The sequence below is a fragment of the Vombatus ursinus genome, unplaced genomic scaffold (genome assembly GCF_900497805.2).
Source record: "Vombatus ursinus unplaced genomic scaffold, bare-nosed wombat genome assembly UNPS02014874.1, whole genome shotgun sequence".
In the NCBI taxonomy this organism is placed as follows: Eukaryota; Metazoa; Chordata; class Mammalia; order Diprotodontia; family Vombatidae; genus Vombatus; species Vombatus ursinus.
In genome coordinates, this window is record NW_020954652.1 from 9,796,469 (window position 1) to 9,817,272 (window position 20,804).

The window sequence follows — 20,804 nt, forward strand, 5'->3', positions numbered from 1 at the left end:
CCCCAATTACTGTGTGTGTCTGTAAAGACACACCCGATAGATTTGTGTGTACTAGAGACTCTGACAGAGAGTGCTTAAGGAGAAGATCCGTATGACTGAGAGAGGGTAAAACAATGTGAAAAAAAAAGAGAGAGAGTTGACAAGATATTCAGGCCATAGCATATACTGGGGTATTTTCCTAAGCAAAGTTGACAGTGGAAGCACAGTGAAGGTTGGTTGCTTTTATATTTTAAGTGGACTTGCCATTTCATTATTCCGGAGAGCTATACTAATCACCCCGGCTCTGGCTCCCACTACCTGTTCGGGTTGGCACCTTTCCTTCCGTGTTGCTTGGGTGTACCAAGAGGTGAAGGGATTTACTCAGGGGTCACAGAGCTAGAGGATGTCAGAGACAGGGCTTGATTCTAGCTCTTGATTCCAAGACCAGCTGTGCACCTCTCTGTCTCTCTGTGTCTCTTTCTCTGTTCCGCTCTCTCTTGCTGTCTCTCTCTATCTCTTGCTGTCTATCTGTCTCTCACTGTCTCTGTCTCTGTCTCTCTCTTTATGTTATGCTGCTTCACAGCATAAATGCTAGTTTGGGCTACTGGGTCCAAAGACAAAGAGTTCAAACTGGGAAGGATATTGGAGGCTATTGGGCTATAGGGTCCAACCTCCTTCTTTTTTAGGTGAGGAAACAAGAGATATTTTGACTTGGACATACAGCTAGTGTCTGAGGCAGGATTGGAACCAAATTTACTTGACTCCAGGTGTAGGATTCTATTTGTCATACTACCTAGATATGACACTAATACCTCAAACCAACTATTTGACAAAGTCAGTTGAGTTGGAAGGAGAAGACCACTGGAAACTGCTCTGTGGGTGAGAAAAAGACAAAGTATTATGAGGGTGCTGCAGCTGCAAGGAGTGAGAGTAGTATGGATGGGCCAGGTAGGGACCCCTTCATCTGTGGGGTGGCCTCCTGCCATTAGGTAGCTTCCAGTTTTAACTTATTCTTGCTAACTAACCAAGCTCAGTAGTTTCTACATTGCTAACATATTGCCTAGAGACAGCTAAGTAGATAGAGGGCTGGGCCTGGAGTCAGGAAGACAGGAGTTTAAATACAGCCTCAGTCACTTACTCTGACTGTGTGACCCAGAGTTAGTAACTTCAACTGCTGTTTGCCTCAGTTTCCTCAACTGTAAAATGGGGATAATGATAGAAGCTACTTCACAGAATTGCTGTGAAGAGCAAATGACACTATTTGTAAAGTGCTTTAGCACAGTGCCTGGTACATAGTAGGTGCTTAATAAATGCTTATTTCCTTTCTTCTTATTGTGTCCTCTAAATGCCAGTACCCTGAGACAAAGTCCTGGTCACTCCATTCTAGTTATAATTATATTAAACTCTTGGAGCAGGGGTCAACCAAGTCTGTCTGACTGCTTTTATATGGCTCTACAAGCTCAGAATGGTTTTTCCATTTTTAAATACAATAAAACTTTATTTAAAATGGAAAAACCATTTTTGTTCTTGCTATTCTAGAGGGTTAGTTTAGCTATTCCTGCTTTATGCTGCATTAGAGGAAGTCTTAGTTAAAAAAAATACAAGAAAGCTCAACCATAATTTTGGAGTTGTATCAACAAGTAATTATTTAATTTTTCTTATTCCAACATTTTACAGATATATATGGGACCTTGAACATATAGATCCAGAAACCTCTAGATTCAGTCATCGTGAATTGTTTTAAAAGTTTCTCCAGCCTTTTTCTTCATATTAAGTAGCAATTTTTTTTTGTACTTCCCACCCCTAAACCACACACCCACCTTTTCCAATGCCGAAAAATAGCAAGGTGGCAAAAAGAGAACTAGATGATGATGTCATCGAATCTGTCAAAGATCTCCTTTCTAACGAAGATTCTGCTGATGATGCCTTTAAGAAGAGTGAACTAATTGTTGATGATCCAGAAGAAAAAGACACTGATGTTGAAAAAGGCTCTGATGTGGACCGTGAAAGGCCGGCTTGGAACAGCAAGCTGCAGTACATCTTGGCCCAGGTTGGATTTTCTGTCGGTTTAGGGAATGTGTGGAGATTTCCATACCTGTGCCAGAAGAATGGAGGAGGTAAGTCTACATACACTTCTTAAATACCTTTTGGGGTTTCATCATGAGTCACAGATAGACACATCAGAAGTCTAGAATCTGCTTGTCTCCATGAGAAAAAAAATCTGAATTTTTTTAATTTTTAGTTTGGAAATAAGCATTGTTTTAAAGCTGTGGAACATTTACTTGTAGTTAGTGAAGTCTACTTGCAAATCAAAGACTGAGCTCCTGAATTTATCAGAGGAAAGAGAATCCTGGAACCATTTATATGGGAGCTCTAAGACTCTGTTCTTTAGATTTATGAACTCCCCTGACTATTTTCTCTGTCAATAAAGCAACTGTCCCTAAGATTCTTTCTGAAACCTTTCTAGTAGGCAGCTATAATGGTCATTCAGTGTTTCTCTAGAGTTGAGTGAAGCTCTTTATAGTGAGAGCAAATTGGAGAATAGGGTCAGAGAGGATATTCTCTGTATGTCTGGGTTGACCAAGAGCACCAGGAAACTAGGAATGGTGGAGAATGTATTATAATAATAACAGTTAACATTTTTATATAAAGCTTTGATGTTTCCAAAGTGCCCTTACCCTTTTTATCTCATTTGATAGTCATGCCAACCCTATGAGATGGGTGATATTATTTTATTATTCCCATTTTACATTTGGGGAAATTGAGGCTTAAGAAGTTAAGTGACTTATCCAGTGTCATTATAGCTATTAAGTATATGAGGGAGGATTTGAACTCAGGTTTTCCTGTTTCCAAATTTAGCATTCTAGACCTGAGGCCTTGAGGTCACACGTGACCCTCTAGGTCCTCAAGTGTGGTCCTTTGATTGAATCCAAATTTCACAGAACATATTTCCTTTGTTCTCTCAGGTTTGGATTTAGTCAAAGGGCTGCACTTGACCTAGAGGGCCACATGTGGTCTCGAGGCCTCAGGTTGCCCACTCTTATAATCCAGACACTATGCCCCATCTGGAAATCAACAACCACCAAATCTGTAAACTTACTTTTTAGTGGGCTAGAGTGTTATCGAACTTATTAGAGCTTGAATTTAAGAGACTAACATAATCAGTATATATGTGAAAAAGTGGGAAACTCCCAGTATGAGAATTACCTTCACCAGTGCAGGTCAGACAATCTCCCTCCCCCACCCCAACATGGCTTAGTCCTATGCAATTAGTTGCCTGAGGTTAATTAACATGCCCAGGATAATGTAGCTAGTAAGTGTATGAGGCAGGATTCTTACCCCCATCTTCCTGTATCCAAGTCCAGTGCTTTCTTACTTTTTTTTATCTTTTTTTTATTATTTTAGACTTGACTACTAGTGCTCTTTGTGTAGTATCATGCTGTCTCAGTGAGTAGTCGTAATCCATCAATTTTTGGCTATTTGATCCAGTATGCCTCTGTATCTAGAATTCCTTTCTACCTTTTTTCATTATTATTAACTCATGGGATAATAGATTTAGAATCGGAAAAAAAACCTTAGACGTCTAGTCTAAATGCCTCATTTTAAAGATGAGGAAACTAAAACCTAGAGAGAATAAATAACTTAAACAAGGTCATACAGTTAGTGACACAGGTGACAGGGTTGGGATTTGAACCCATGGCCTCTGACTCCAAATCCATTGGTCTTTCCACTGCCTTAAAAATTTAACTACGAGTGAGTGGTTTTGATAATTGATATCTGAGTGCTTGGTTCAGCATGTCTTTGCCACAGTCTTTTTCTAAAGGGCCCTAATGACTTTGAGCACTGCTCATGAAAGGTACTCACAATATCTGAACCCTAACACTAATGAATAAATATTAATCCAAGTACTCAAGTTCATTTAACATGTAGTCCAGTGGCTCATCCCTTCTGTGGCCTGAAATCTTTTTTTTTATGAATTTATTTTGATTTATCAATAATCACTTCCATAAGCTTTTGAATTTTAAATTTTTCTCCCCCTCCTTCCCGAGACGGTGCACAAACTGATATAGGCTCTACATACATATATTCCTATTATATATATTTTCACATTAGTGATGTTGTAAGTAAGAATTAGAACCAATAGGAGCAACCACCAGAAAGAGGAAACAACAAAACAGAAGAGAAAAAATAGCAAACAGTATGCTTCAGATCTGCATTCAAACTCCATAGTTCTTTCTTTGGATATGGATAGAATTTTCCATCTTGAGGCCTTTGGAGACGTCTTAGATCCTTGCATTGTTGAGAAGGGCTAAGTCTATCAACGTTAGTCATTGTGCAATGTGGCTGTTACTGTGTACAACGTTCTCCTGGTTCTGCTCACTGCACTCAGCATCAGTCCATACAAGTCTTTCCGGGTTTTTTTGAAGTCTACCTGCTCATTACTTCTTATAGCACAATAGTATTCCATTACAATCATATACCACAACTTGTTTAGCCATTCCCCAGTTGATGGGCATCCCCTCAATTTCCAATTCTTTGTGTGGCCTGAAATCTTAAGCAAGTTGAGCTGAGCATTACTTGAATATTTTGGCTATAGCTTTAAGTATTGAGATAGTCACTCAGTCAGTAAACATTTATTAAAAGCCTGCTACGTTCCAAACACTGTGCTAAATGCTCTAAATACAAAAACAAGAGGGGGATAATATCATCATACATAGAACAAATGTTTGCAGATTTTGCTATCGGCATGGCAGGAGTTCCTTCCTTTGAGGTTGATTTGAATCTCTGTGGATATTAGAAGTTAAGTCTTAGGCTGGGGTGGGGAGTTGCTTAAGGAACATAAAACAAAATTAAGTTACTTGGTCCAGGCCACACAGCTAGTAAGGTGTCAGAGATGGGATTTAAACTGCAGCTTTCATGATTCCTAGGCTGATACTCTACGCACTTTGTCATGATGCTGGAAAACAGGTCAGGCCTTGTGAAAATAGCATTCTTTCTTTTTTTTTTTTTAAAGTGAATTTTTATTGATATTGTTTGTTAAGAGAAACTTTAGTTCAAATACCACCTTTGACACTTGCTATCTATATAAATATGGGGAAATCACTTAACATTTATGAATTTCAATCTCCTCCTCTCAGAAATACATATAATTATACCTATACCTCCAACTTGGAAAGTTTATTGAGACACAATCATCATCCTCTTAGGACTGTTGAGAGACTTTTGAAGATATCCACTGTGCCTCTTAAGCTGGAATGGTTTCCCAAATATTTAAAAGTATATTTTCACACCTGTTTCAAAGTTACCTTGTGAACCACAAAGTATTTATTTACATGCCCTATGTTTCCCAAATCTTTTCAGTGAGGCATCCCTTAAAGTAAAGAATAATGAAAGGGGAAAAATGTATTCCGTGAAATCAAGCAACTATCGAAGAAGTCTAACATCGTATTCAGTGTCCTATACCCGTAATTCTCCACTGATAGCTCTTTGAAAGAGCCAAGCTTGGTTGTTCATAATTTCACAGTATTCAGTTTTTGTTTGTTGTTTTTCCGTTTTTATTGTTGAGGTCATTGTGTTTATTGTGTTTTTGATTCTACTTAATGCCACTTTGCACTGATTTCACATAAGTATTTCCATGCTTCTTTGCTGATTGTGCTCAGCATGTCCAGTGCAGTAACATTCCACTAATCATGTACCTCAACAAGTTTAGCCATTCTTCAGTCTGTGGGCATTTTCTTTGTTCCCAGTTCGTTGGTATGTCAAAAAGTTCAGCCATAAATAGAAAATAGCTCTTTCTTAGCTGTGAGTTGAATGTCTCAAAAATATCTCTATTAATTAGTAATTAGAAAAGTGTAGAGCAAAAAGTGTTTTCTTCCTCTGCCCACTAGTACTTCCTAAAGATAAGGCAGTATAACCTGACCAGCCCCAATTCATACAATTGTGTTTCATATTTTAAAAGCAGATTATTAAATAGTGCTTAGGATAATACTCAAAAGATTCTTTTTTTTAGACCCATGTCTAAATATATTTGGAACTTCAGTTTAATCAGTGAGGATAGAGATCTTAGTTTCATTGTATATTATTCCTATAAACATATTTGATATCATATAGTTGGCTTTTAACACAGGAAACACTGAGGAAATTTCCCCTAAGTCTTTAAATATACTATCTTGAACCACCATCTTGAAAAAGAAAGGTGAGAAAGGTTATTGTGCCAAGACCTAGAAAAACTTTTGGGATTGATTCATGCACAACAATTAGCCTGGTGGATAATACTACAATGTGAATTTCTTTTTTTTAAATATTTTATTTTTTCCCCAATTACATGTCAAAACAAATTTTAACATTTTTTTAAGTGAAAAATTTTGAGTACCAAATTCTATCCCTCCCTCCCTGAAATGGTAGGCAGTCTAATATAGGTTATACCTGTGCAATCATGTAAATTTCCATATTAGTGTGCTATAAGAAATGACAAGCAAGATGATTTCAGAAAAACCTAGAAAGACTTACATGAACTGATGTAAAGTGAAGGGAACAGAACCAGGAGAACAATGTACACAGTAACAGCAATATTGTATGATGAAGAACTATGAATGACTTACCTCTTCTCAGCAATACAATGATCCAAGACAATCCCAAAGTATTCATTATGAATCATGCTATCTACCTCCAGAGAAAGAATTGAAGTTGTCTGAATATACAGTGAAGCATGCTCTTTTCCATTCTTTCTTTTTCTTTCTTTTCCTTCCTTCCTTCCTTCCTTCCTTCTTTCCTTCCTTCCTTCCTTCCATCCCTTGTGCATGATAAAGGCCTCATTTCTCAAATAGAACTGAGTCAAATTTATAAGAATAAAAGTCGTTCTCCAACTGATAAATTGTCAAAGAATATGAACAGGCAGTTTTCAGACAAAGAAATGGATGTGCCCAAAGGGCTATAAAATTGTGCTTACCCTTTGACCCAGCAATACCACTTCTAGGTCTGTATCCCAAAGAGATCATAAAAATGGGAAAAGGATCCACATGTACAAAAATATCTGTAGCAGCTCTTATTGTGGTGGCAAAGAATTGGAAATTAAGGAGATGCCCATCAATTGGGAAATGGCTGAACAAGTTGTGGTATATGAATGTAATGGAATACTATTGTGCTATAAGAAATGAAGAGCAGGCTGACTTCAGAAAAACCTAGAAAGACTTATGTGAACTGATGCTGAGTGAAATGAGCAGAATCAGGAGGACATGGTACACAGTAACAGCCACACTGTGTGATGACTGACTTTGATAGACTTGGCTCTTCTCAGCAACGCAAGGATCTAAGACAACTCTAAATCTAAGACAATTATTTACAAAAAAAGAAATGGATATTAATTATTTAAGCCACAATACACCTTTCCAGAAAGACAGACATAACAGATATTGTGGTGAGCACTCTTTATAATTCTGGGCACTAGGTAGATGCTGCTGCTGCTGCTACTGATTATGATAGACATTTATCTATTCATTGATTTATTCAGAATGGACATCCCTCTATCCATCACCTGCTTTGTAGTTTATAATGCCTGGGGACACTGAGAGGTTAGTGGTTTGCCCTTTGCCAGTGTGTCAGAGACAGAACTTGAAGCCAGGGTCTTTCTGATTCTGACCTTGGTTTTCTAGCCATGAAGTCATTTTTGCAGTGCATTTTTGATACAGTGTCTTATTTGAGCTCACACAAAACCTGGGAACTTGCTACCATAGATGTAATTATCCACATTTTCCAAATAAGAAAACTGAAGCTTATAACACTGAAGTGACCTTGCCATAATTACGTAGCTGGTGTCAAAGGCAGAATTTGATCTGATATCTCTCCTGACTTAAAGTAGGACACTTCCAACTCAGCTGCCTCTACTCAAGTACTTAGTACTTGTTGATAAATTAAACAATTACAAACTCTCTATGCCAGGTGCTTGGGATTTATGAGTTCGTTTTTTAGCATTTAGTATTTGAATTTAGTATTTAGTAATTGACTTCCTTTGTAATCCTATACATTTTATTATATCCATTTCAAAATAATTCTGAGAATAGGGCTATAGGTGTCACCAGACTGCCAGAGGAGTCTGAGACTCAAAATACCATTTGATTACATACATGTGTATGTAATTCAATTTGACTATGTATGTATATGTATGCAATCTCATTTGATTGTGTGTATTGTATATATGCATTTTGAGATTAATACACATGCATATATACATTTAGGCACATATATACCTACATCTGCATGCATATATACACTTCTATATGCATCTTCGCTGTGCATGTACACCTACATATGTGTATGCACACATATCTATGCATAATATACATATGTATATATAATCTCATTGGACATTAGAATCTGAAAGCACTATATAAATGTTAGCTATTATTATTTCATTTCTGTAAGAGTGAACTCAACAACCAGGTGGCACTAGGAGGTTTTGTTCCCAGTTGTCCCCAACATATGCAATGTTCTGTGCCCATAGGAGTGCTAATGTATTCTCAGTCCTCATTCTCCTTTCCTTCTAGGTTCTATTGGTAAAATTTTGTCATAATTTGTTCTTTAAAATTCATTTGAATTGTGCTGGTCTGGAATTCATGGTCCTTTAGAAGCCATAGAGTAGACTGAAATTTACATTTGTATTTTTCATTAATAAAAGTAACTGTTTAAAGAGGATTCCATGGGGTAGGCTTAGCCTACTTGAGAAACTAGCTACTTTTAAATACTCTAGCAAATGTGTATGTAAATTTATGCTGCTGGTGCTAATTCATGACCTGGTCACAAAAACGTGCTTTATAGCAATTTGCTTCTTTTTTTCTGCCCTTGAAAGTGAGACTTCTATATTCCTTTTAAAATGTTCCAAATTTGAAATAATTTTCCCTCAATCTGAAATATTCAAAATGTACTGGTTTTTACCAGAAATGTCAACTTTACTATATTGTCTTATTTGTGTTTCTCTCTATAGGTGCATATCTTGTGCCATATTTAATATTGCTGCTGGTAATAGGCATCCCACTTTTTTTCCTGGAACTCGCTGTTGGACAGCGAATCCGAAGAGGGAGCATTGGTGTGTGGAATTACATCAGCCCTAAACTAGGCGGGATTGGATTCGCAAGTTGTGTAGTAAGTGATGTGTGCCTTTTCATTTAATCTTTAATCTTCTGATAGAAAAGAGAAAAAAAAGATGCTGATTTTAAAGCAAAGAATAACTTTTTTTCTAATTCTTTTAAATAAGTAGAATGTGTGCTAATGTAGAAATCTTAAGGATTATAGATCTTTAGCTGTGAATCCAGTTAATATGTATTCTTTAGGGAATGGCATGTGAATGATATAAATATTCCAAATAATCATGGAAAAAAGGATGGCTATCAGAAAGAATTTTAGTCATATAGGGAAAAAGTTTAAAATAAAAATATAATTTATAATTTGAAGGTTTCACATGCAGTAGGCTTAGATAACTTTACTGTTACATATCTTTTGTTTTCAAATATTGTTCTCCCCCCTTCCTCAATCTACTGAACCATTCCTTGTAATAAAAAATTTCAAGAGGGAGGAAGGGAGAAAGGAAGAAAAGGAAGGGGAGAAGAGAGAGGGGATTAGCAAAACAAGCTAAGCCAAAGCTATGGTGCCTGATAGTATATGCAATATTAATGGGATTATTTTCTCTTTTAGGTGTGTTTCTTTGTGGCCCTCTACTACAATGTTATCATTGGCTGGAGCTTATTCTATTTTTCACAATCTTTTCAGCAGCCTCTTCCATGGGATCAGTGCCCTCTGGTGAAAAATACTTCTCACACTTGTAAGAAACATAATTTTTTTTTTTGTTACTTAAGGATAAGGAATTTTTGTATTAAGATTATCAGGGCAAAATTATAGTATACTTTTCAAAAATCATTATGACTATACATATTCTGTTCTCCAAATTCTTTATGGTCCTACTTACTTTAAAAAAAACAGAACAAAACAACAAAAACCCAAACAAACCAAAAAATCTTATTTCATTATGAATCCTAAATAATGAATGTCAAAGGACAAGTCATCAAAACAATGAATAATTATGTGAAAAAATGATAATGATGAAAAAAATCTTAATTTATTGATACCTTGTTTTGTAACACTTTTATTTCTGAATATATCCCTCCCCTTTCTCTATTGAATGATCTATCCTTTGAAAGAAGGATTAAAAAAGAAAGGAGAGGGAAGCAAAGCCAATCATGTGTGACAGCAAATGCAGTATTCCACAGCCATAGTTCCCTTTGCTTTGCAAAGAGGAGAGAGACATGCATTTTCTCAACTTTTTTCTTTTCTGAGAGCCTTCTTTTACCAATTATCCAAATGCTCTTAGGGCTTCGCAACATGTTCTGTTATTGTCCTTTGTACCACTAGAAGAGATTGTGAGCATTAGCCTTCATCTCTCCCCTACCCTTGATCCAAATGCACATTCTTATGAAAATTGGAGGAAACTACAAATATTAATTTTGTTTCAAGTACTTCAAATTACTTTAGTTTTCTTTGGCTTTTTTTTTAGGTTCCTGGATATAAAATAATTTTATAGGCCTGTTCTTGAGAACCAGATTTTTAGATAATTTAGACAATCATGAGGGATGGCAGGGGGAAATAAAGACCTACTTTTTGCATGAATTAGCTGAGAGAAATCAGGGTGAAAGCCAAATTGACCAACCAAATTCACTGGACAGTTAGCTCCCACCACCTCACCTTTGTGACGTAGATTGAACTTCAAAGTCTTTCAGACTTTTATTTAATTAATTCATGTGATGCTTGGGATGCATACTTTTACCCTTTTATCAAGAAAGGGAATCTAAGATTTTTTTTTTCTAAGATTACTTTAAAGAAAAATATTTAGTTTAAAAAAAAGTTTTTCTGTACAAGCAGAGTAAAGAAATTAATTAAATAATTTAGCCAAAATAATGAGGAAAAGTGGTTTTAGGCCAAGTTATATATTAAATTACCTCATTTCTCTACATAGTTGGTTTTGGCCACTAGCACAAAGTGGGTGTAATATTTTGCTTATTCCAATAATTTGTTAACTACCTTTATTATTAAAATCCTCCCCTTAGTCCAGAAGAAAAAACTTGTCAAATATCCAGATCTTTTGTCATGAAGGTAACAAATACCAGATATTTAGATAAATTGATTTTTCACTCACAGGTTTATTGTCATGATTTTTCTTGTACAGAATTGGAATCACTTCTAAATATGATAGGAAAAATATTTAGGCTTGGAAAAGTAAGACTAGGCACCCTTAGAAATTTCAAAATAGAAAATATTGTTTCTGTTCCAAATCAGCTCCTGGAGGCAGAGACTATGATATAATTTTATGGTCATAATGAGATAATCATTTCTCATAAGAACACATAAGTTTATCCCTAGGATGATATTATCTCATAAAGCTAAAGCCATAATAATTTGTATGGGGCGAACAGTATCTACTATATGTCCATGGCCAAATTATATATCAGTAATTAGATTCATAAATTTATAATTAGAAAGGATCATAGATAGATAGGTAGATAGAGCATTTATTAAGTGTTTCTATATTTATATGCCAAGCTCTCTACTAAGTGCTGAGGACGAAAATACTAGGAGGCAAAAGAGACCCTATGCCCAATGAACAGAGAAGGGTACCTGTTTAGTGGCATTGATGTCCAATACCTTCGTTCCTAGTGATAAAACTGAGGTACACAGTCAAGTTATTTACCCAGCATCACATAGTTAGTGAGTGTCTTTGAATTTGAATCCAGGTCTTTTTTTTTTTTTTAATTTTTTTGGCTAGGCAATGGGGTTAAGTGACTTGCCCAGGGTCACACAACTAGTAAGTATTATGAGTCTGAGGCTGGATATGAACTCAGGTCCTCCTGAATCCAGGAACCCAGGTCTTTCTGATGCCAGGTCCAAAATCTTATACATGGTACCTCCTTCAACATGTCTTGGACAGATATTACAGAGGACTATGAACTGAGCTCAAAAACTCAATTGTTGGGCCTAAAATTTTCAGGGAGTTATTGAAAAAGAATCTTCATAGTCCTGCTCTAAAACTTACTTTAGTCATGGATTTTCATGAACTGTGCTTGAATATTTTCAGTGGTAAGTAGACCTTGGGTTCTTTGAGAGCAGAAGTATTTGGCATAAGATAGTGACTGAAAGATGGTGTCACTGAAGACTTGTTTGTTAGGTTAATAAGATCTTCAGTCCCTTTTTTAGAAAGGCTATATGAGATAAACACATTGTCCACTTTTTAGATTATCCATGTCGAAATTGTTGTCAATCCTTTTTAATCATAGAAAGACTTCTCTAGCCCTGTAAAATGTCCCTGTACTAAATTGCTCTGCTCCTCAGCTTTCTGCTGGGGTATGCTTAAAACTGCAAATTAAATATACTAATAGCCTAACACACTGAGCACCCAGAAAAATAATTTGAATGAACTTTGAATTCAGTAAGTACAAATGATGGTTGAATTGGGTGAATAGAGAAAGGCAACTTTAAACAAGCAAACAAAAGTAAACAATATGATGCATTTCTAGACATTCATCAGGTTTGGTGCTATTAGCATGGACTTTTAGACATGTGCCCCAAAAGATACCATATCATGGGGTATGAAAGCAAAGTTACCTTTTAGTTTTGAATGTTCTTGCTTTTGTATATAATAGAAAAATAAAGGGAACACCTAGCATTTTGCTATCTTTTAAAATATGATTTACATTTGCATTTCAAAAACATGAAATGTTTGAGTGAATTTGCATTAATATATATGTTTATAATCTATATAATGAATTTTTAGAGCAGCTAGGTGGCATAGTGGGTAGAGTGCCCAGAGTCAGGAAGACCTGAGTTCAGATTCAGACTCAGACATTTACTGTGTAACTCTGGACAAGTCACTTAACCTGTCTACCTCAGTTTCCTCAACTGTAGAATGAGGATAACAACACCTCTTACCTCTCAGGGTTGTTGTGAGGATCAAATGAGATGATATTTGTAAAATGTTTAGTACAGTGCCTGGCACATAGTAAGTGTTTAATAAATGCTGGAACATAGTAAGTGTTTAATAAATGCTCCCCATCTCCTCTTACTGATAGCTATAGATTTTTAAAATTTATCATATTAAGTTTCCATTCCATGAAAACAGCAATTGTATTCTATCAAAAGGTATGAAATACTTTGCAGAGAAATATTCTCTGACCATTTCTAATGTAATTACCACAGTCTTCAGATCTGAAATCATTCTTTCCCTTCTTTTTTTCCCCCTTCAGTTGTGGAGCCAGAATGTGAAAGGAGTTCTGCCACGACCTATTACTGGTATAGAGAAGCCTTGAATATTTCTGACTCCATCTCAGAGAGCGGGGGCCTCAACTGGAAGATGACAGTCTGCTTACTGTCTGCCTGGGTCTTGGTTTGCTTAGCAATGATCAAAGGCATTCAGTCTTCAGGCAAAGTTAGTACATTCTTTTTGGCTTCCTGCCCATTAGCTAGCAGGCATATATCATCCCATTCCTGGACACCACACTCCTCACATGCCGTCTTCTCTATCTGTAGGGGCAACTAGACTAGAAGTCATGATTCATTTGGCTCTTGAATAAACTTAGGTATAAGAATGGTGGGCCCTGGATGAAGAAGCATTTTGCTACCAGTTATACAAAAAGACTTGAGGGTTAATGAAAAGCAGTGTGTTAAGAATGTGTTCAGGTTCTGATAATCGGAGGATGAAGTTGAAGTGTTTGTCCAGGGGTCTTTATTTCTTTCTTCTTTTCTCTCTCTGTCTCTGTCTCTGTCTCTCTGTCTCTCTCTCTCTCCCTATCATTTTCCATCCATCCATTTCTTCCTTCCTTTCTCCCTCCCTTCTTTCCTTTTTTCTTTCTTTTTTTTTCCTTCCTTTTTCTTTCTCTTCCTTTTTTCTCTCTCTTTTTCTTTGTTCCTTTTTCCCTCTCTCTTTCTTTCTTCCTTCCCTCCCTTCTTTCTTTCCTTCGTTACATTTCCTCCATCCTTTATTTCTTCCCTCACTCTCTCCTCTCTTTCCCTCTTAAATATTTTTTAAAATTTTTCCTTGTACGTTAATTTACAGCATCCTAAATATCTTTAAGGTCTTCTGAGATTCTTTGTTTTGTTCATCTGATGGCCCTGAAAGTGTATTTTGGACAGTGGCATATAGAAACTTTTCCCCATCCCCAAAGGGCTCTGATTAGCTCCTGAGGTTTCTGAATTCTCCAGGGATGGGCATACTTTTAGAAATCTGGGTCATCATGTTTGAGCCTAACAAGCATTTTGGCTTGAATGAAATTTATCAAGAGTTTCAATTTCACTGTGTACCACATGTATAAAATAGATAGGAATTATAAGAGTAAGCAATAATTTTATCCAACAAAAAGAATATTAAATTTTGAATCATCAGAATTTATTAGGCTGATCTTTTTTTTTTTTAAATTGAGTCACCAAACTACTTTTCTATTCAGTACTGTTACTCTACCATCACCTTTGACTTTGCATTGTTTTCAGAAGATAAAATCTTGAAAAGGATGGGACAAATAAATACTACAGAAAATCTGACATTAGTGTAGTAAAGCTGTTATTTAAGAAAACTTAAATTTTTTTAAAGATTATTTCCAATTATATTATTATTGGATGATTTCAAACTAACCTTTCCAGTTCTGAAATTAGTAGTGTCTTTCTTTCCAAAATAGATTTTGCTTATGAGGATGGAAATATAGTTCTAAAGACATGTAGATTCACTTTCAAATCTAATGAAAATTTTATTGCATGACTAACTATGCTGAATTAACCATTAATCATTTTAATTGGGTATGCCCTGCACTGTATGTTAAGGTACTTTGCAACTGCATTCTTACAGGTTACAAAGAGCAAATTATGGAGTTGTAGGTTCGTGTGTTTTTTTTTTTTTTAACAGAGAATGACCATGCTTACTTATGTAAAAAGCACCATGGTTAAAACCAGAAGGGTTTTTTTGGTCATTTTTGGACATCCACTAAGGGCTTATACTCATCATTGGGCATATTTATCAAGGAAATTTTGTTCTAAATTGTATAAAAATAGAGAAATTGTGATCTATATAGTTTATGTATGATCTTCATTGTAAATTTGGGGGAAAATGCATTACTCCAGTATTATGATTTTGTACCAGTGAAATGATATAATTGCTATAACAATTTAAAAAATGAAGTCAAGGCTTAGAGAAATTAACTAGACAATTAAGTTCAGAAAGAAGATTAAATTATTCTGACCTGAAAATGCCAGGACAAACCATTTGCTAACTTGTTTTACAGTAATATCTTCCTTGTCTGGCCATTCTTTTCACTTTGCAAGTATAGTTGGCCTGATTCTCAAGCACTGTTAATAAGAGTAGTATTGATAAGATGCATGGGATCAGAAGATCAAAGCTGGTGGGCCTTATATGGCTCATATTGTGAATGAGGAAAACTGAGCTGAAGTGATTTGCCAACAGAGAGAGGAGTTTCTCCACACCAGCTTTTAAAACATATGCAAACATGTGAAACTGTCTTCAAAGCATTGAATGTTCAAAGAAATCCTTATTTTTTAGGAGAAAACCAATTTATTGTAAGGTAAGGATGGTCTTCAAGAATTGGACAGTTCGTCAGTCATCATAGTAATGAGTCAGAGAGCTTGGCTAGGGTCCTGTCCCCCATTCTTATGTTAAGACATAACAGATAAATCTTTATATGAAGATGGAAAATATCCTCTCTTTTAAATTGATATTAGAAAATTATGTCAAAATGGGGCAACTATTTAGACACATCCAGTCAGTCATTTAGCATTTAAGAAGTGCCTTCTATGTGCCAGGCATTGTGCTAAGTGCTGGGGATAAAAAAAAAATGCAAAACAGAGTCCTTGCTCTTGAGGACCTCATGGTCTAATGGGAGAGAATTATCTAGATAAGTCAGGCAGTAGATGTTTTATTATTGAGTGTAAGGGATCCTTCAGTCTCAGTTGCTGTATTGTTTGTTTGCAGCCATAATTCAAAGGGATTTATTAAAACATCTGTTTTACATCATGGAATCCCATTCCTAAAAGATAGGAGAAGTATAGGACCTGTAAGTTCATTAATATAGGGAACTACTGGGTGAGAAAACTCTCTCTAGTGATATAGGGACACTTCCTTTGCAACTTAGGGAGTGGTTTGAGTGCTGGATGTGGAGTCAGGAAGACTTGAGCTCAGTCCTGTCTCAAACATTTATTAATTAGCTAAGTGGCCCTGGAACAAGACACTTAACCTTTTGACCTAAATTTCCACTTCTGTGAAGAGGGGATAGCAATAGCATCTACTTCATAGGAATATATTGTAAAGATCAAAATGAGATAAATAATATGCGTGTAATTATGTAATATCCATAAATGAGCTATGATTATATTATAACTTATAGAATTGCTTAGAGCACTGAGAAATCAAGTGATTTGTTCAATGTTACACAGCCAGTATGTGTCAGAAGTGGAACTCAAACCCATGTCCTTTGGTTTCAAGGCCAGCCCTCTAGCCATGATGCCTCTTAGACTTGATCTCTGAAAGGGTTTTCAAGAAATCATATGAGTTGTTTGGTAGCTTTTATACATGTAAATAAGCCATCCAGTATAGAAAACCTTTTTTTAAGAACTCCAGGGATAGCATCTCTACTGACTTCCTCAGTTTTTTCTAGCTGTTTTGTTATACTGATCACCATGATGGTTTTTCTTATAGTTAGTCCATCTCCTATTTTCATTGAAAATAACTAACTCTTCATTAGTCCTTGGATGTGACCGATACTTGGCTGTTGAAGAGTTGGAAAGAATCTCCCGCATTCACCATAGCTTTTACTTTCCTAGACCACACAAATGCTTTTTGGCTTTCATCATTGGATCATTTCTACTTGCATTAGTCATCTTTGGTGCCCTTTTCTAATCTCTCTCCTGTTTCTTCACATCCTTTTAAAGTGTGGTCAGAACCAAGAAGGCATAGGCTTACGAGATTGCTTAACATCTTTCTATGCTACGTTCCCACTTTTAGATCTCAAGAGATATTGATATTTTCTAGGGATAGGGATAGGAGTTGTGATTTCATTGATAGAGGAAACTTTGAGGGAGGAAATGCCTACCAACGCCTGCTAGCACCTTCTCTGCAAATGATGGTCTTAGAGTACTGCTAAGGCATTGACAAGTGCAGTGATTTACCCAAGGACACACAGCCAGTTTGTGTCCCACCAGAACTCGCATCTTCCTGGGTTTAAGGGTTGTACTCTATCCACTGTGCCATGCAGAAATTCTCAGGTAATTTTTGTTATTTAAAGATGAGTGTGGGATTTTTAACACCTTAACACCTGAAGTGCATTCTATAATATCACATGTTTTTACACCCTTATGGAAAGCCCATGTTCACTTGCAACTTGACTGTTGTGAGAAGCTTAGGTTCCCATGACTAATAAAAGGTATTCTGGAAATAGTCCAGAGAAACATCCAGAAAAAAAGCACCTCAGATGATAGAACTGAGAATTGACAATAATTTAATAATAAACCTAGACTAAAAAGATGAAGACTAAGAGGCAGCATGCAGTAGCGAGTGGGAAGAGTACTGGGCCTGGAGTTAGGTACACTTGGATACAGCTTCTGCCTTAACGTTTTTTACTAGCCAAGTGACCATGGACAAGTCACTTAACCTCACTGTGTCTTGGTTTTCTCATCTGTATAATGAGGAAGTTGAGCTCAGTTGCTTTCTAAGGCCACTTCCAACCTTAAATCTATGATGTTATGATCTTAACTGTTGCTCTGAATGAGAAGACATGGCTGGAGTGAAGTCTGCTCTTAGAGGGAGTACATTCTCATTGTGATCATATATCCATTGAAGTATCATGTGATGCTTTACAGAGCAATCAGCAACTGGAGCCCTGCCCCAGGAGGCATGTGGTAGGAACAACAGCTATTGAGTGCGCTAGGCAAGTTTTTTCCTTAAAAGATATTAAAACCATCTTGTGCTGACTTTTGTACTCAGGCCACCAGGAAGCTGATAAAAGATGCGAGCCTTGTTCCCCTCAGCCAATAAGTCTTCAAGAGCATTTTAAAAAGCTAGCCTAACCCACATGACAGATAGGACTCCTGCTGAAAAATATATGACAACTAATGAATGTTAAAAAAAAAATAGTTAAAAAGCTTTAGACAAATCAATTAGTGAGGGGTTAGGGATTGTAAAAATGTTTGGGTACTATTTCTAACCATATGTATTAGAACTATTGCCTCCCAATGGATAGGCAGTGGATCTGACCTAGAATGAATTTTCTTATTTTCCATTTTGGGGGCTGTAATAATAAATGATAATACTACTTATGATGAGGACAATGATAATCATGTTATTACAAATTTAAGACTTAGCACACTAGGTCAGGCTCTTTAGATGTCCAAAGGGACATCTAAATGGCAGCTTCCTATGATTCAGGATGCAGTCAGCCTTATTCCCAAAGTAGGATTCTCTAAGCACTGACTGGAGAGCAGCCTTGAACATTCAGCATAATCTTTGGGCTACATTTGTGGGACATTGGTTCAACCTGAGGAAAATCTTCTTGACTATCTGAATAGTAACACCACCACTACCACCAACACCAGCACCACCACCAACACCAATCATACCAATACCAATACTACTCCCAAACAGCAACAAGCCTGTTATTGAATCCTTTCCTCTTTCGTGTTGAGTCAGGAAGGGTTTGAGGCACTGTTGCCTTATAGAGGCCGGAGTCCCCTCAGGGCCATAATGAAACATTGGAGGAGGACACTCAAATGAACGAATGGATGAAAAAAAAATTTATTAAGCACTCACTATGTGCCAGGCACTGTACTAGTACTTTGCAATTTATAAAGCTGTGATCTTCTTATGGAAAACATAAACTCTTTTGCTTGGCCTAATAGCATACCGAGTATTTTAGAAACATTCCTTTTCATTACTTTCCATGGGGGAGCTGAGTGTGAAAGAATTTTCACACCCCATTTTAGCTGATAAGAAGACTGGTCTGTTAAAACATACTTGCTGTCAGGATCATTTTCCTACATGTGCCTCTATAGATGAATCCCATGTGTCTTAGCAGCCGCTAAAAGAGCAGTCATCACTCTCTCACCACGTTTTCACCGAGTGTTCTTCTCTCGCAAAAAAAAAAAAAAATCCTGTTATCTGGATAATGTTGAAAATATTTTTAGAATATGTGCAGTTGGTTACTTTCCCTTAAAGAGATAACAACCATGAGTAAAAATTGTAAAAATTTTATTTTAAAAAGATTAAAGTTTCATTGATTCATTTTGTTCAACATCAGAACATAAAGGAAGGGTTTTTGACAATGATACTCGCTCATTCCTGGGTGTTTGGGTATACCGGGCCCACCCTCTCTGCTAAGCCTGTCCAACATATTCATTTCTGTATATACTCTTACCCTCTATCTCCATACCCAGCAAGCTTTCTTTTAATAGCAAAGCAAAATCATCAGGCCAAGTTACCTGACTTTGGCTGTGCATGTGAGTGTTCTGTGTCCATAGTCACTTACCTCTCCAAGAAAAGGAGGGAGGTACCTTTTTCCTCCTCTCTCCTCCAAATTGGTCATTGCCGTTTCAATGTCCAGGTTCATTCCAGTATCATAGAAAATATTTATAAAGTTTTGTTTTTTCTTTTTCAAATACAGATGTTCCATAGAACTGATTTGTCCAGATTTCCTTGATCTGTAAGCTGGGTATTGACATTTTAATAAATAAAAAAATCCAGTTTTGTACTAGGTTTTCATTGATGTCATTTTGGGGGATGAAAACTCACAAAAGCATGGTCACTAGATTTGCTGAAGGTGCCATAGGTGCCTTTAGAAGGGGAAACAAATATTCAAAAGACGGTTTTATATGACTTCAGTTGTAAAGGCTATTCCTCTATTTCCTTTTATTCCATAATGGTCATGAGAATTGTAGTGCATTGTAGTGGATAGAATGAGTTTTAGTTTTGTGTCAAGAATATAATTTATGAAGGAATTGGAAAATTTTTAAAAATGCATAGTTTTTTATTTTCATGGGATTGTACATAAACACAAAATTTACTTAGTGTGCTTCTCTTAGACTTTAAGTTGCAAAGATGTGTCCACCTACATTAGTAACAATAATGAAAATAATAGCTAGCATTCATATAATGAATTATTCCTGTGGTAAATTCATGTACTTTATTTACATTCATAATAATTATTCATAAAATTATTCCTATAATAAATATAACAAATTTAACATTTGCAAAGCATTTTACAGATATTAATTCATTTTATCCTCACAGCAGCCCTGGGATAGAGTTGCCATTATTCCCATTTTACAGGTGAGGGAATTAAGGAAGACAGAGGTCAAGTGGCTCATTTCCTCATCTGAAGTTCTCTATACCAATGAAATTACAGGTCCAGTCCTAGGTCTATCTTGTCTAATCAATTTGATTTGTAATGGTTACATTGTGGTAGAGGCCCAGGACAAGTCCCAAACTTGTAGCTACATCATCAGTACTTGTTCCACTGGTACCAGAAATAAGGATGTTCATAGCCAGGATTTACTGAAGAAACATATTTTTGAGGAGGTAGGAAGGAAACTGAGCAGATTTATTCAGGTTTCCTTGGTGTGTAAGCTGGATTTTTGACATTTTAATCAGTGAAGTTATTTGGAGCTCTGCTAAAACTAAGTGCTTGATTTAAAGGGGGGCGTGGAAGAATCAACCACCATATAGCACTCTACCAATGCTGCCTATTTAATGACAAAACAAAGAAATGAATGATAAAAAAGTGATATTATTAAGGGTT

General features: G+C 36.2%; 1 protein-coding gene across 1 annotated transcript in view; it reads left to right on the forward strand.

Moving 5' to 3' along the window:
• The first annotated feature begins 1,807 nt into the window (after positions 1-1,807).
• The window catches only part of SLC6A15 (solute carrier family 6 member 15), a 33,836-nt gene continuing 14,839 nt past the window's right edge, over positions 1,808-20,804 (forward strand). Inside the window, exons 1-4 of the mRNA XM_027842536.1 lie at positions 1,808-2,096; positions 8,960-9,117; positions 9,667-9,793; positions 13,263-13,444. Of these exons, the coding sequence (XP_027698337.1) occupies positions 1,808-2,096; positions 8,960-9,117; positions 9,667-9,793; positions 13,263-13,444 (756 nt within the window). The remainder of the gene's footprint in view (positions 2,097-8,959; positions 9,118-9,666; positions 9,794-13,262; positions 13,445-20,804) is intronic.